At 40.2% G+C, this 16,769-nt stretch overlaps 1 protein-coding gene across 2 annotated transcripts in view; it reads left to right on the forward strand.

The window, feature by feature from the left end:
• Positions 1–2,175: 2,175 nt before the first annotated feature.
• The window catches only part of tspan4a (tetraspanin 4a), a 111,241-nt gene continuing 96,647 nt past the window's right edge, over positions 2,176–16,769 (forward strand). The window contains exon 1 of one of the 2 annotated variants that reach the window (XM_046394241.1): positions 2,176–2,315. In XM_046394241.1, coding sequence (XP_046250197.1) covers positions 2,186–2,315 — 130 coding nt within the window. In that variant the 5' untranslated portion in view covers positions 2,176–2,185. Of the gene's footprint in view, positions 2,323–16,769 lie in introns of both variants that reach the window. The other variant, XM_046394248.1, reaches the window with a different exon arrangement.

A 16,769-nucleotide genomic window follows, 5' to 3' on the forward strand; every position in this document is an offset into this window, starting at 1 on the left:
GCATGCGTGACACAATTTGCTGCATTTTGGAGGACTGAATAAATAAACAAAACTTTGAAATTCACCCTTATTGACTTACTCAATGCAGTATATGGCAAATGCAAGAACAGCTTTCTTTCACACTCATGAACAGTTAAATCAGAGATCAACGAGCAGTTTATGTGATATATCTGCATTACAGAATCATCTTACCATACATACAGAGGTATATTGCTGTAATACAAATATTGTGCAATAACATGCCTGTATTATTCGTTCGTTGTCATGTGTAAGTCATATTATCCGCACACTGTGACAGCTGCAGGATCTCCGTCATTGCCGGTGTGTGTTGTGTTGTGTTTCTGGGTTGCAGGTTCCCAGCTGGGTGAAGCTGAAGGCAGGCTGGCTGCTGTGTCCAGGTTACATACCACCATCTGCCTCTGATTCAGAGGCTCCCCTGACACCACACCACCTTGTGAAATGCTGACTTTCCCTGCGAGTCCCAGCTGAACAGAAGCCCCTTCTGGAATTTTCTCTTATGTGTGTTTCCCATATTTGGAAAGACTTTGAAACATAATTAACCCATTTCTGTAAATACAATAAGTTATTATGCATTCATTCCAGCATTCCTTGCAGTAGCGTGTGTTTGGCTGAGTCTACCACCACCTTTCAGATACTCTACATTGTAACAATCTGAACGTATGTTGTTTGCTGCTCATTTACTTACATGTATGTTTGTTTGTCTGTGTCTTTATTGCCCTGTAAATTTGTCCCTGGCACTCAGGATGAGGATGGGGGGGTCTTATTCCTGATATAATTGGTCAATAACTTTGACTTTGATTCTGGACCGATCCTCATCATGCAAGCAATCAAACATTTGAATTCCAGTAGTTTTAACGGCCCATTAATGGCAAGCTCAGTGCAGACTTGGTTTTGGAATTTGCATGTTGATAAGAATAAAAATTATGACTGTTACCGAATATCTGGCACTAATACGCTCTTTATTTCAGTATGGGGCTCCATTAAACCCACAAGCGCTGAGCCATGTCATGCAGCTTGTGTGCTAGTGAGCAAAAGAGTGAAACCATCACTCATTTACTTATCTCTATCTTTGTTTAAACAGGAAAAACAATTGTGTATTTTTTTTTTTTTTTGCAGCACTAGTGGCATAGCCTCAGGGATGTCAGTCAACTCTGACTTTGGTGATCCACAACTTCTACTTATGAAGTATCTGCTAAATGTGTCCCTGATGAAGTGTCGTAAAGACTTAGATCCATGAGGTTCACATTTGTAGGTTTGAGTTAATTATCCTGCATCATTTGCTCTTTAGATTGTAAAGCTCCTTGAGGATTATTGTTATTATTTTGTGATATTGGGTTTTACAAGTAAAAATGACTAGACTTACTGTCATGCAAAAAAAAAAGGCCCCGTCACAGTCCTGTTTGTTTCTTATAATTTATATTAGGTTGAATCTTACTGACAAAGGCAGGTTCAAAATCCTCTTTCATTTAAAGGCACACACTGGCAGGGCCTGTGCACGGCCCAGGACAGGAAGTCTCTGCAGCAGGTGATTAAAACCACCCAGAACAACATCAGTACCCGTCCACCACGCACCCATGACATCGGTGAGGTGAGATTGCTGCACAGAGGATACAAAAAGACAACAGCCACCCCCTGCTGCAGTCTAGCAAAAGATGCAGAAGTGTCTGCTGCTGCTGCTGCACCACCAGACTACGGAGAAGCTTCTTTCCCTCAGGCTACATGTGACACTCCTGAACTCATCCTCCACACTCCACATTTGAAAAGTTTATTTTTGTGATATCCTTACATACTTTTTTTTAAAATGTGTAGCTCAATGTGTAGCCCTATAACGTGAGTTTCACTGTACAGTCTTGTACAGTATACTGACAATTAAATTAATCCTGAATAATGGAAATGAAACTTAATGAAAGTGAATTTACTTACAAATCCACAAAAGTGTTTGTAGATGTATTCATTATATTTAGCCATTTGTTTTCATCAGACACTGCTTTTAAATATCCTCCCTGAATCAGAACAGATTAGCTAATGAATTATTTTTAGGAAATTCTCGGTGAGCTACACCGTGAGCTCGATCAAAGAAAAAGCTTGTCGCTTGTAAATGCTGTAGCTTCGCTCACCACTAGATGTCGCAATTTCGCCGTTCAGACGAGCCAGTGTCCGTCACATGTGCGCGCATGTTGAGGGAGGCAGAAGGAGAGAGAGGGAGTCTGCGGAAAAGGAACAACTTGGGAAGTTTTGTCATATTCTGAGGGAAGAAGAGGGACAGCCAGGAGAGAGTGTACAGCGTGAGATAAGTGAGTGGTAAGTCATTTTCTCTTTCAACCGACTTTCTCTTAATTCTAAACCTTTCACTTTAATAAAAAAAAAACCCAAAAAACAAAAAACTACTACGCAACGCAGACGTCATTGACCTTGTTTAAGAGATTCAGCCAACTTTGATAGATAGGAAGCTTCTGCAGACTGAATCTAATCTAATTAGATGGTTCCGTTTATTTTGTGTGAATTGGTTAATGAACGCTACATTTGGCTTACTTAAGGGTGTGATTACATTCATCATATTTGATCTCACTTCTCGCCAGCAGTACGATTTGCTCATAAAACCCCCCCTCTCTAATGCGTGTTTTTTTAATGCTTGTGAGTTGTTGTTTGCATAATGAGCTGTTTATCAGTGTGTTATGGTTGTGGGTATGAGATGATGTGTTTGTGTGAGGCTCTCCCATTGGCTGAGGAATGTTTCTTTGGACCTCGATGAAAGACAGAAATAAACTTGTGGAGAAGAACAACATTTCAGAATACCAACCATTCCTCAAGCTATTCCCTCCCATCATTTTCTCCTTTTTTTTCCCCTGGAGGGGTTAAAAGAGCTTAAGGCCTCACTGACTTTGCAAAGCCATGACTGGCTGGCAAAGCACAGAGGAATTCACTGCCGTACAATGTGCCCTTATGTTATGTTAGCAAAGGTGCTCCACCTTATGTGTAGTGCATTAAAAATTAATTTCAACTTCAATGAAGGCAGTAAGGCTGCATTAAAGGGAAATCTGTCCTAAAAACACCAAAGAGATGTTCCTTGTATTCCTTGACCCATGTTGTTGTTTTGTGATGTATTTTTTCCTTGTTGTTGCATCAGTGGGATTTGAAAGCAGTGCAGAAATTCTCGGCTGTCCAAAAACATCATTGCTAAATGACATGTTTTTTGTTACCAGTCTCAAAGAATAAAAGAGAATGATTTATTTTTTTTTCCCACCGACTTTCAAATGTTGTGCTGATTTCCAGCAGTCAAAGATGGAGAAACCACAACAGATCACAATGCGATGCAGAGAGAAGCCGTTTGAATGAGAAACACTATTCTGCCGCCAATATAAAAAGTCTCTATATATGGAGCTACAGAACTATCCATTATATGACTACTAAGTATTCACATAGTGGATTTGAATACCAGAAGTTTACTCTCTGCCTTCAGGAGTTGCTGGGTAGGGTTAGCCACTTTCCACACCGCATCTCCTGCCTCTTCAACAACTGAAACGTCGACAAATAATCATCATCATGTGTCTCCGAACTGTTTTAGAGCAGTTTTGATTCAACTGTTTTGCCATTTGGAGACCATAGGTCAAAGAAATGTACTGCTTTGTATTGAGGTTTTTTTTTTCCTGTTAAATGTGATGAACAAAATGTTAGAAGCAGCGGTTAAAGACAGCACAGTTCAACAGCACGACAAAATAGAACCTCAAAAATGACCATAAAGGCTCAAAAACTGAACAGCGATGTACGTTTTTCTGTGTAGACACCCACCTGTGTGCACTCGTCTATGTACCACAGGTGTTATTGGTGAGAACCACTAGAGGGCACAGCAGAGAACTCAGACCATAGAGAATTTTTGGATTTGCGTGACGTAAAACAATGAACATCAGCAGTACTTTTAAATGTCAGCCACACAACACACATGCCAGTCAGTTCAGTGTGCCGGCTTGCTGTCACCGTTCACTTTCTCATAATGTGCATCTGCTGCCATCCCCATACTGCCCCCGGTGGTCACGTGTGTATTACAGCTTATGTGCTTGTAGCATTAATTTCCAGTAGCATTAAGTAATTTTCCACATCTCCAGCCTATCTTGACTGTAGTTCTTGTGTTTAGCGTTTCTTATTGTTTTTGACATTTTCAGCCTCAGGGGTTAATTGATAATCGGTCATCAGTGATGGAAGCAACTGTTAACAGCGGCTTTGGAAATCCGTGAGGCCTACAAAGATAGACGGGGGAAACTTTAGGGTAAACATGCGCACATCAAAGAAGTACATTCTCGCTGAAAAACTCTTGAGCCGTCCTGAACATCACGCACTGATGAACTGAACTATATAAAACTGTTTAAGGGGACATCTTTTCCTTCATAAATAAACTCGGCTTATATTCTATATATAACCTGGTGACTGCTGCTCGTGACATGCTCACACTGACAGTCACTGCCTTGACACATTCCAGGATGTGCTCAGAGACAGTAAAGAGAAGGAGGCAGCTTCCTTTTCCCATGTCTGCCCACATTTCATCAGCTCCAGCCCGGCTGAACTGATGAGCTGATGAGTCTGGACAGTTGGCAGCTGCCCACTGTTTGCATTTATCCCGCAAACGCTGGCCAAAACCAAAACTGCAGCTGATAGACAGTTTTCAACCTGACTCTGTTTTCTTTCCTCGCTGCTTCACTGTGCATGTGGCATCCAGCTGTTTTGATGGGAGCAGTGAAAATATGTTTTGCAGGAGGAGGTGTTGAATGTTTTCTTTAATCATCACAGCTGGTCTTTGTTCAGCTGGAGCTCTGTGGCCAGCTTGTGGGCTTCTTTAGGTGTGGCGACTCTTTGGATAATTGCCCTGAACACTGGCTCTACTGAAGGTGGATATAACAAGGCTGCATTGTACTGCCGCCTGCAGGGGTGTGTGTGTGTGCATGTGCATGTGCATGTGCACGTCTCTCTGTGTGTGTGTATGTGCCTTGCTTTGCTCTAAATTCACTCACCCAATTTTCCCTCAGTTCAGTACAATTTTATTTTTTTTACCAGATTTCAGCCAGTCCCCTCTCACTTTGTTCCCTCAGTATATTTTATGCCTGCAGTGTTCAGCCTTATGGTCTTGTAACCTTCAGCTCTTCCAGAAGAAGAGAAGGCTGAGAAGCCTCCAGATGTATGTGACGTTGAATATAGGTGACATATGTATGGTATTTCTTTAGCTTCTTTCTCTGATCTGTAGTTCTGTCTTGGTAGAAGGACTTGCTTGAGAGTAGGGATAGAAAATGTGTTGCTTCTTAAGGGAAATTTGGATTGACATAAAATAAGATGATAGAGGAAGGATGTCCAGTGTGAGATTTTTCTCACAGTGAGACACGAGTTTCACATTTTGTTTTTGCAACGCTACCGACCATTAATTACAAGTCCAGATACTGCAGCAGATATAAGACACTGCAAAGTATGATAAGACGAGTATAAATTAATTATTGGGCCAGCAAGCACAGTATTAGATAAGATGCAGAGAGATTAAACTTTAAATGTTCTGCTGGATCGAATGAGGTAGGAAACAACAATAAAACACAGTCTGAGATGTTAGGATACGATATCAACTACCGGTTTACACCAGTCTGCTTACATGTGTTGATAATTTGTAGAGATAGCTCTTGAAAAGCAGGAACAGTTGACTCTGGGTTTTATTTGTTAGTGTGAACCTTTAAAACAAAGTTATCATACACTGTATCGTACACAGTCAAAATCATTTTTGTGGACACAAATTAGTATTCAAAGCAGAGTATTTTTATATGCCTTAAACATGCCTGGAGGGGATCTTTACATTAAAACACTGTAAGTTGATATAGGCAGTAATTAATATCCTGCACACTGAGAAGATGGGAAGATGCGATTTTATATTGCTCCATTAAGAATTAAGCTACAGCCAGCAGCCTCTTAGCTTATTCAACACAGAGACTGGAAACAGTGGGAAACAGCTAGCCTGGATCTGTCCAAAGGCAACATAATCTGCCTACCAGCACCTTTAAAGCTCACTAATTAACACATTGTAAAAAAAAAAGAAGAAGAAGAAGAAGAATTCAGATGAAAAACATACTGTAATAAAAATAATTTATGGTTTCATGGGGGTTGTGTAGGAATCTATGCAAACATACATGTGAAATGTACTTTTTCCTTACAGGTCATGAAGCAGACAGATTTGTTTAAGCAGCCTACCTCCAGCAATGAGAAAAGTTCTGAAGGCGGAGTGTGTTTGACATCCATAGTCACATCGACAATAATTTGCTCTTAACTGCACATACTTGATGTCACACACAGCGGTTGTTTTATTTTTCCGCCTGTCCTCCCAGGATGTGAGACATCAGCGTGGCCTCTGATGTTTTGAAGGGTCTATTTTGTCCCCTCTCTTTCTCCCTGTTGAGAGCTCTGCTGAGATGTTAGTGCCGAGTGGAAACCACAAGCCATAACCACACTCTTTCACTGCTGCTGACTCCAAGTCTCACGCCCAGTTTAACACGGAAAAAAGTACAAGGCTGAAGGCAGAAGGCAGAAGGTCCCCCCCCATCACCACCACTACATTTCTTGATGTCCCCTCCCTTCCTCACAGCCTATATCTCACTTGGTCCACCCAAATTGACTCCTCCTGGCTGACATTCCCGACTATATATTCTAGTCAGTCTTTGTGTTTAGGCGCCTTAGACTTCTTTGGAGGTGGTAAAAATAGCAGCAAACATTTACATTCTGTATATAGTAGCTTCTTTTTAGTCTTTTTGGTGGTGCAACTGCAGACTAATCTTTACCTAACATGTCATTTTGCATTGCATGGGGACCTCTTTAATCAAGCAAGCATCCCACAGTCAAAATACTTCCTGTACACGTCCTGATTGTATGGTCTGTCTCTCCTTTCTCACACAACTTTCTCTCTACATGGCTCTGTTTCTTGATATGACACATTTTCATTGTGTCCGAGGAGCCCGTAGTGAATGAAACAGCCCTGAATGAGATCTTGACTCTCATTTAGTGTACTTCATTTACTTTACTTTACTTTGTATTTTATATTTTTATGTTTTTTCTTAAGTGTGCATTTTTAATTTTTCTGCTGCTATTTATTCGTGTGCTTTTAAGCCGAGAATCTGTACAAAATTTCGTTATGCTTGCATAATGACAATAAAGACTCTTGATCTTGATTTCCATTCATTTCTGGCAGCCAGTCATGGCCAGTCTTTGCTGATCTTAGTAGATTTAGTCTGACTTTATAGAGGTTGGCTCCCTGGATGCGGATCATGCTACAGCCTCAGAGTGAAAATCAATTTTCATGACTTTAAAATGGAGAGTGTCTGTCTGCTAGATTTGAAGGACGGTGCCTTCAGAAACTTTCCAAACTCTGGGACTTCTTGAAGTGTGTCATTTTTAATACAAAGTAAACGGGGCTTTGTTGTCAACAATTGACACAGAACATGTGTAATAAAAAATTTATCACAGCCCTATTTCAGTCATTTATTTCTTTATTTTGTTTTTCCCAGTGTTTTTTTTTTAACCATTATTCCATTTAAATTGTAGCAATTTGTGGCTGAAATCACAGCTTCTCTTCTTGGACGTGTCTTTGTTTGCTTGTCCCAACTGGATTTGGGGATTTATTTTTTTTTAATTGTTCAAGATGTGCAGTTTTCTCCATCTCAATAGGGAGTCTCTGTGAATAGCTATCTTAAAATTGCTGAGAGACTCATTGTGAAGCATTCAAGACTTTTTTTTTTCTTTTTTAAAGCTCAGCCACACAAGCGCTTACACATTCTAGTACTGAAGCTACCCCATTTTGTGTTATGACTGGTTCTCGTGCACCTTTTCAAAGAGAAAGCTGTAATGCACCACCAGTTGTAGCTCCTTATTCTAGCATGAGAATTTGCTGTCAGATATCTGTCCTCCTTTGAATGAATAGGCAACCGATTAGAATAATTTCATGTAGCGCTGGATAAGAGATGCCTGCCAAATTTTACAGAAAACGTCTGTTGAGGAGTAAATTGGCACTTGGCCTATCATAGTCTGTAGTAAACATGGATGTTTACACAGTGATACCACCAAGTTTCCTGAGGGGACATTTTAAAGTATGGGTTCCCTGTTTACTATTGTTGTGACATTTACTGGAGCTATGCACGTTTGGTCAGACCACTGACTCTATATAAAGCCAAAATAACTTGATTGCCCCCTGGTGGCTGTCAGTGGTACACTCCTCCCATAGCATGTTAGCAGATTTATCCCAAAGACATTTTCTGTCATTTTGTTCATGTTGATTTATGTTCAGCATAATAAACTGAACTACAACATAGATTATTGGAGCTACTGGGACAAAATAAACGGCCCTTAATACAATTCATTTTCCTCAACAGGTGGTAGGGACCAAAACCAGAGCTGAAATTTAGTAAAATAAATTTAGTAAAATTTTAGGGTCCACGATGTTTGCTTACTTAGAGCAAATTAATTTAGTAACTGTTACTTGACCCTAATAAGTGAAGTGACCCTAATATCCTGTGGCAAAACATTAAGGAGCATGTCCCTGAAAGAATTAAGGACTTTTTGGCGCCAGCATCTCAGGGCTAATTTTTTTTTTTTTTAGCAATTTCCCAATTCATTTGTCACAGTGTCACAGCCTGACAGAAGAGGAATGAATGTATTGTTTATTACAAGAAGCACAAAGGGATGATCTTACATGTTCCCCGTCTCTATGTAGCTGTTACATTACAGCTGTTATTTCATGGCTACTTTCCATCTTAGACTTAAGAAATGAAATAATTTTTTCATGATTTTCTACTGCATCAAAAGGAGTCTGTACATCTATTTTTGATATGTTCTGACCTATACTGACCCTTCTTGGTCATTCAGTTTGTTTGGAAGACTTGCACTAATAAGCAGCTGTGAAGTTGGAGTTTTGTGTTTCTTAATGATGCCACCTGCTGTGCTCTTTGAAACTTTTCACCCTGATGTTCAGCTCTCTCTGTACTTACTGGACAATGAGTGAGATTTTCATACCTCTGCCCTGTCACTGTATTTTATTGCACTGTCATTCACGGGACTGTGTTTGCTGTGTTTTGTTTTAAACCGTGTCCGATGTAATTCAAGTTGCAGAGAAATCTAAAACGGCTTTCACATTAATGGGACGCACCCTAATCTGATGTGAAGAGTTGCTACAAGTCTTGGAATAATTATTGCCTGAAAACATTTCAACTTTCATTTTTAATTAATTTGTAAACTATAAATGAAAGAAAAAGTGGGCAAGTGGATGTAGATCACATCCTAATTCAATCAATTCCAGATGAAGCTAAAGGGGTTTTATCTTTCAGAAGATGTCAGAGAAGAAAACTGAAATCATAAACTGAACTTTTACCTTCAGAAGTGCTTTATATTTCCCTGACTGTCAAGAAAATCCTTATTGTGACAAAGCCCTGAGAGTATTCATTCTGGCATCATTTTAACTTATAAATATCACATCTGCTGTGAGCAATACCATCCTTTTTTCCTCTTCAGTCGTACTCATTATTGGATTTTCTTGGTTTGCCATATCTTCTTGTTTATCAGCAGTGCCACATCAGTAAAGTTAAATAATAGAATATGTTGTTTTATGCCATTTTCAGATGATTCATCTCATTATATGTGCAATCAGCTCACAGTGGTCAATGTCACACATCATTAGCCCCTGTTAACAATAATTTTCTCAGCTCTGTAATTAACCCTCATGTAGTGGCCTTTGTTGTCTTGATTACTGTGCCCTTTGTAAAGCTTTCTCTATTGTGGCCAGACCTACACACACACACACACACACACACACACACACACATTTAAGCTGTGTTTATCATCATATAGACATGGATTAGTCACATGACATGCTTCCTGGGCACAGGTGTGGGGCCCATTTAACTCCCTTGGGCCCAAGCGTTTACAAAAAGACATAAAGCAACTACAGAACGACTGCAAAGAGATGCAAAACTGCCAAAATAAAAAAAAGGATACAAAATGACCACAAAGAGACTTATATTGAATACTTGAATTACTGCAAAGAGATGAAATGACTACAAAGGGACAGAAAACAGCTACAAAAATGCCTGCAAATAGATAAAAAATGACCCCAGTGAGACTTAGGCAGCTTTCCACGTCTGTGTCCAGGGGCTCTTCCATCCTTGTAGATGTAGTTAATATCGTTTTAGTAAGATAACAGAAGTTAAATTTTGTCCTTTTGAAATGCTTTCAGACAGAGGCACTTACAGGAGTGAGGTGATGAAGGACAAAATGCCCCACTTTGCCCTTATTTGTTGTGTTCCTATGTAGGTCCGTGATATAATTAACATTCACAGGCTGCCATTCCTTAGTCCACAGTGACTTGTTCTCATTGAGAAGTTCACAAGGTACTTCTTTACCGCCACAGTCTGCGGATTAGTTTCCATGGAAACAAAGCTGTCGGAAGTCGGGAGGAATACGTTGCCCAATACTTGTGTTTGCTTCTTCCAGTGGAGGATACGTTACAGGAAAGTTTGAAGAGTGTTGTTGACAGGTTTGGGAGCTCTCAGGGGCTGAAAGTGTTGGAAAAACCTTGAGATTCTTTCTCTTCTTCCTGCACATCCAGTTCTCATTCTCTGGACTCATTAACTTTTTGTGTTGCTAGAGATTTTGACTATTCACACCAAATTTGTGGTGATTTATTCATCAAAAGCCAAATGGAGAGCTTAAAAACAAACAGCAGCGTTTTAAACAGATTGGAAAATCACAGACCTTGCATTAATAACCTGATAATTCCCCCATGAATTATTCAGTAAAAGGAGCTCCGCTATGTTTGCTTTATCTGTCCACGCTGTGTTCTTCCTGTCTTAACCTTGACTTGTTTGCATATTACTAACTCTTACCAGAATGTTATGATTGTAGTCTCCTGCTTGTATTAATTTGTGCTTCAAAAGAATAACTAATAGTACTGACGATCACGTGTGATATTCAGAACAACAGGAACAGGTAATAACACCCTGTTGTGTCTTAAGCAAAGTGAATGTGAATGTCATTTTCTTTGAGTGCCTTTTAGTTTGTCATTGAGGTTTTATTAAAGGGACAGCTAGGCGTGTTAGGCTTGTTTTGACTACTCTGATCTGAACTGACACCAAGGAGCCTTTTTTCTCCCTATTGGTAACGTTGTTAGGGGAGTCACTGTAGCAGATCACAGTTTGGAAGTTGGCCACTGGGGGCTAAATGAGCCATTCAGTGAGTCTGAGGTGAAAAGATGGAGCCGGATGACTTCATTGTGTTCATGCTCAGGGAGGACTGAAAATCTAATCTAAACTGGCCAAAGAGACAAGTCTGAATGGGAACATGTAGACATGTGTAACATCTATTGTAGTATCTGGAGATTAGTATGCTTGATGTCCTTCAGGGATCTGAAGATTAGTATGGTTAATGTTTTCCTGGGGGCCCTCAGTACATATGTCTCAAGTTCAGGGGTATACGGCATATAGGAAGAGGGTCTTTTCTCCCCCTCTTTCTGCTGCAAAATAGAACTGAGGTCCTTTGATGATTGACTGACGTCTTATTTCGTAACCAGCAACCGATCTAAATAAGGAACTGATCAAAGATGTTTCAGCAGTGCGATCTTCATTTGGCCTGGATCCACTCACATGCATGTAATGGATCCAATATACAACACTATCTATCTATCTATCTATCTATGGTATATATCAATATTTTCAACAAGTTGTGGGGTTTATTTTAGGCATTTTTTGTAAGAGAAAATAAATCAGCCTCTCTATCAGTTTTCAATTTGGCCCTGAAAGAAGGAGGACAACTTTGCTGACAACAAATCCTTTGAAAATGCTAGAAGCAATGATGAACTGATCCAAATACAAGCACTGCCTGTGTAGCCAAAGCTTCAGTATATTCCTGTGCCACAGCCCGGTCATGATGATTCACAGAGGAGGACAGAAGAAAAAAATATTTCTGCTTCAGAAAGTTATGGTTAGTTTTACAGACTCTCTTTTTTTTCTTTGAAAAAACGGCAATCTTGTACTTTTTCAGTATCAAAAGAGAAAAAGTATTTTTTGCAGCAGCAGTATAAGAGCACACAAGTCAAAAAGGCTGGGAACTACAACCAAAGACCTCCGTTGTTGTCCAAAAACTATTAGGAATCCATCACATTCACATACGCTGTACTGCTGGTGTAAATACTCACTCGAGCACTAAGTGTATAATGTTACGCTGTTTGTGAAAAGTGGTCTCCATGTACCATTCAGTCCTGTTTGAGTGCTGTTTGCTAAAAACCACAGTGTCCTGCTGCTTTAGAAAATCACTTAGCCTTTTCTAAAAAATCTCATTATACAGTTTATTTGTGATTAAGATTTATGTCTTTAGTAGGAACAAACACAGGCTTTTTCAGTTTCAGATTTTGATTTTATTTGTTGGATTTTGCACAATGAAGGTTTGTTCTGTCGACAGAATAAATGTTGTGCGGTGGATGGCAAACTGTATTAGTCAAAGAGGCTGAATAATTTCAGTAGCCTACAAATGTTAAGGATAATTTGAAAGGTTCTGTCTGCAATGTAAACAACTGAATTCTTTAAAGCAATAATGAAACTCTTGTAACTCTTGGGTAATTGATTTAAATATTATTGGTCTGAAAGGGAAAGGCCTAACAATCAAGACTGGGTTTAGTTTATTATTATCATTATTATTATCATTAAGAGAGAAAGACTTAAATCCAGTGAAGTGTTGGGACACCACCTCATTAGAGGTATCTGCCTTTTCCACCGATGTATTCAGATTTTTCCTTTAATCTGGAATCTGGGTCAGAAAAGAGACACATGCAGGGTCCATTGATGTCTCTTCACAAAGCAGTCCTGTTAAGTCACTATTTTGTTAATTCATTTAACGCATCGTGTGCTCACGATGCATCTCGCCTCAACAGATTAACGATCACAATGAGACATTCCTCTCTCGCCACATAACAAATGTTCAGCTGAGAGACGTGTTGATAATTGGCTACGGAGGCGTCCTGTGCACTTGAAAGAAAGCCGAAGAATATCCATTGTGTTGCATGCCGTGCCAGATAGCAGCAGCTATTACAATAGCTTCTGATTACTTGTTATCAAAGTGAAACAACATGTCTGAATGTTTTACAATAGGAGGTAGATATGAAAGCCAGATTGGTGGTTTTGGGGTTTTTTTTGTTGTTGCTGAAAGAGCACAGAAAGCACACAATCAGTCAGCTGCTTTATATTTTGATAACAAACTTCTTTAAAGAAAATAATCCAGTTTGGTGAAACATACATCACCGAGTCCAAAAAAGTTGGCAAGTTGTGTTAAACACGAAAACAGTACAAAGACAGTCTATTTAATGCGCTTATTCTGAATTTGACGCCGGCAACACGTTTCAAACAAGGCGGGGCAGGAGTAAGAAAAGGCTGGGAAAGTTGTGTACAGTTCAACATGTTTACCTGTCGGAACATTCAACAGGTAAACATGCTGATTGGTGATTTGTCTGAAAACGATGCGTTCAGAAAGTCTGGACAAAGATGGCATATTATTAGGTGCACTTTTGTGTTTGTGGCCAGTGTTTGAGGCCTTCCTGCCACAAAGCCTTTTCAAAATAATGTGTTTAAAATGAAACGGCACCTAAGATTAGACATAAAAATCAGTTTGGTTAAATTTAGGGGAAAGATCGATGATGCTTGGTTCCACATGGGACACGAACACTGGTCTCCTGTTTGAAGGCAGTGTGTGTGTGTGTGAGGGCTTTCTCCCTGTATTGTGCAGTCTGTCCTCTGTCCTCGTGCAGTCAGACTGCAACTACATCTGCATCACCACTTGTTGGCTAAGAAGTGAACTCAAACTCCCCTTACTAGGATATCCATAGAACTTTCAACGGCATCTCACATCAGCAAGCCTGCTCAGCGGTCACGAAAGCTGACCTCAGGATAAGAATGTTTTGTTCAGCTATTTTCAAGGTGAAGAATGAATTACTCCTTCTATTGGATTTGCTTTAATAATTTCTTTATCTGAATACAAAACATTTCTTTTGTCAGGTTTGTACATCTCTGTATGTACAACTGTTATTTCTCCTTCACTTTGCAAACTGTGTTTTTTATAATTTTCTTTTTGCTGTCTTCACTCCACTCTGAGGCTAAGACATCATCATCGTTTGGCTGGTTGTGTAATGTCACCATAGAAACACAATTTTAAAAAATGACCAAAGGATTACACAATTATGGACAGCCCTAAAAAAATCTTATCTTCCATTGGAATTATTTATATTAAAAGGTTTTTTTGAGGTTTTTTTTTTGCATGGCAGTTTTTGATCTTTATTTTAGGAGCCCTGCAAAACCACCAGAGAGATGCATTAAAAACCGGTTTGTCATCATTTTGCAGCCACTGAGTCGCAGCTGTCCTGACTGTGCCGAATCCAGGAGAGATTTTAGCCTCGTCAGTTTCATTCGCATACGTCGCAGAGGGTAACCACATCCTCCACCTCAGACCAGAATGAGTCTGCTGCTTGACAGCCCTCCTGAAACGTGCATTTTAATACCTTTAATAACAAAAATTCACGCATGATACGTGATGTGAGTTTAACATTGACAGACATAACCAGCTCTGCTCCCCGCAGCCTGTCAGGTTGAATAAGGCAGCGTTGGATGCCCTTGGACTCAGAGTGCAGCAAGCTGTATTGGATCTGTGCATTAAACACTATTGACAGCCTCAGGAGAACAGAATGGTCCAAGGCCCTTGAGGAAAGATGGTGCTCACACACACGCACACGCGCTGACAAATACACACTTGGACAAAGACACCCTTGTGCATCAATTGATGTAGTTTGATCTGAGTTGTTTCATGTCTGCTCCAGGGACTTTATCACAGGTTATCTCTCTGGTGCTCTCTGTCTTCTGGATCAAGCAGGTTTGCCTACACGGGGCCACCTGTCTGAACACTCCTCTGATGAGATTACTCACACTGGGATTTTGGCTGTGTTTTCATGCATGCATTTCGATGCGATACTCTCTTAATGCTGTGAATGGTTAGCGCTGTCGCCTCATAACAAGAGGGTCCCAGGTTCGAATCCCAGTCTGGGCCCTTCTATGTGGAGTTTGCATGTTCTCCCTGTGCCTGCATGGGTTTTCTCCGGGTTCTCCGGCTTCCTCCCACAACGCCAAAAACATGCACATTAGGTTAATTGGCTACTCTATATTGCCTTTAAGTGTGAGTGTGAGAGTGTGTGGTTGTTTGTCTTTGTGTGTCAGCCCTGCGATTGACTGGCGACCAGTCCAGGGTGAACCCCGCCTCCCGCCCGCAGTCAGCTGGGATAGGCTGCAGCCTCCCGCGACCCTGACGGATAAGCGGTATAGAAAATGGATGGATGCTATGCCTGTTTATTACAATATACTGAATTCAAGAAAATGGAACTACAGTGACTGGAGCGAATGCAAATTATTAGACTGAGTGAATTATGCACACATTCAGTTAAAATGTTAAATCTCCACACAAAGAAACTCACTGTACCTCATTATGCTTCAAAACCATTTGTCAAACACTCAGACACAGAGATAAGAGCATGTCTTTTAATCAGCGATACTCATTAGTAAAATACTTTTTGAATACCCTGTGATTGGACATCCACCCACATGCATTGTGGTTTTAAGCAACTAAGAGTCCATATATTCACTTGATCTAGCTATATATTATATATATTCTGTGTAATGAGCAGCACCACTGGGACAATCAAAGACTCAGTTGGCAGTCCGCCTTACATTTCAGACATTTCAGACTTTTCAGACTGGAAAGCAAGACACACGCACACACATGCACGCACGGAAATTGTTTTTCACAAATCAGATTTAATCCACCCGTTTGTTATTCGACTCAGATTTAAAGACGTGTGTCTGTCTCAGTCTGCCTGCGAAAATCAGATTTCAGACTGTCTTGTATGTGTGGGCATGTACGGTGTTGAAATGAGACAATCTTATTTGCTTTTCACTCAGCACCACTGGATACACAGTTTAAAATGGAAAAAAAGGACTTGTGAAATGAACCTTTAAAGTCACACGGCTCAATAAAGTTTATCTGCAAAAAGTATTAGTTGGATAATTTCCGCTTAAGAGGATTTTTGGAAAACCAGTACGACGTGAATGCATTCTTTGGAGGGAACGTGGACGTCTCCACGTCCACACAGCGGGGCGATCGTTCATGCATGTGTATCACTGTAATTTTTTCCATGCGTGAGGTCTGTGTTTGTGTCTGTAAAACGGATGGATGAATTTACAGCAAACCTATGCTGCTTCTCGCCTCCCGGGTTGATTCCCCACCCCCTTTTCTTCATGTCCATAAATACATGTCCACGCAGAAAACATATTTGTCTGTTCTCAGGCTGCGCTTGACTGGCAAGCAGGGTAATAACCTTCCCGCTGGAAGGGATTAGCAGCAGAATTCAAATGGCAGATATGACACATATGAATACATCATGTTAGCAGGTGCGGAGGTTCTCGCACTGCCTTTTGGGGGGGGGGCAGAATCAGTCATGATGCTTCTGACATCACATACAGCAAAAGATTTTTGATGAAAACGAATGGATGTAGATATTTATAGCTTTAAATCAGGTTTGAAAGATTTACTGCATTTGTCACACGCTGACTAATTCTGCATCTGGCTGTCATTTCCTTGTCGATTTGTCAAGTGAAAGAAATTGTAACATGATTAAACCAGAGATGGCGGTTGTTCACTTTTGTGTCATCATCAGC

This window comes from Scatophagus argus, chromosome 1 (assembly GCF_020382885.2).
Source record: "Scatophagus argus isolate fScaArg1 chromosome 1, fScaArg1.pri, whole genome shotgun sequence".
Taxonomy (NCBI): domain Eukaryota; kingdom Metazoa; phylum Chordata; class Actinopteri; family Scatophagidae; genus Scatophagus; species Scatophagus argus.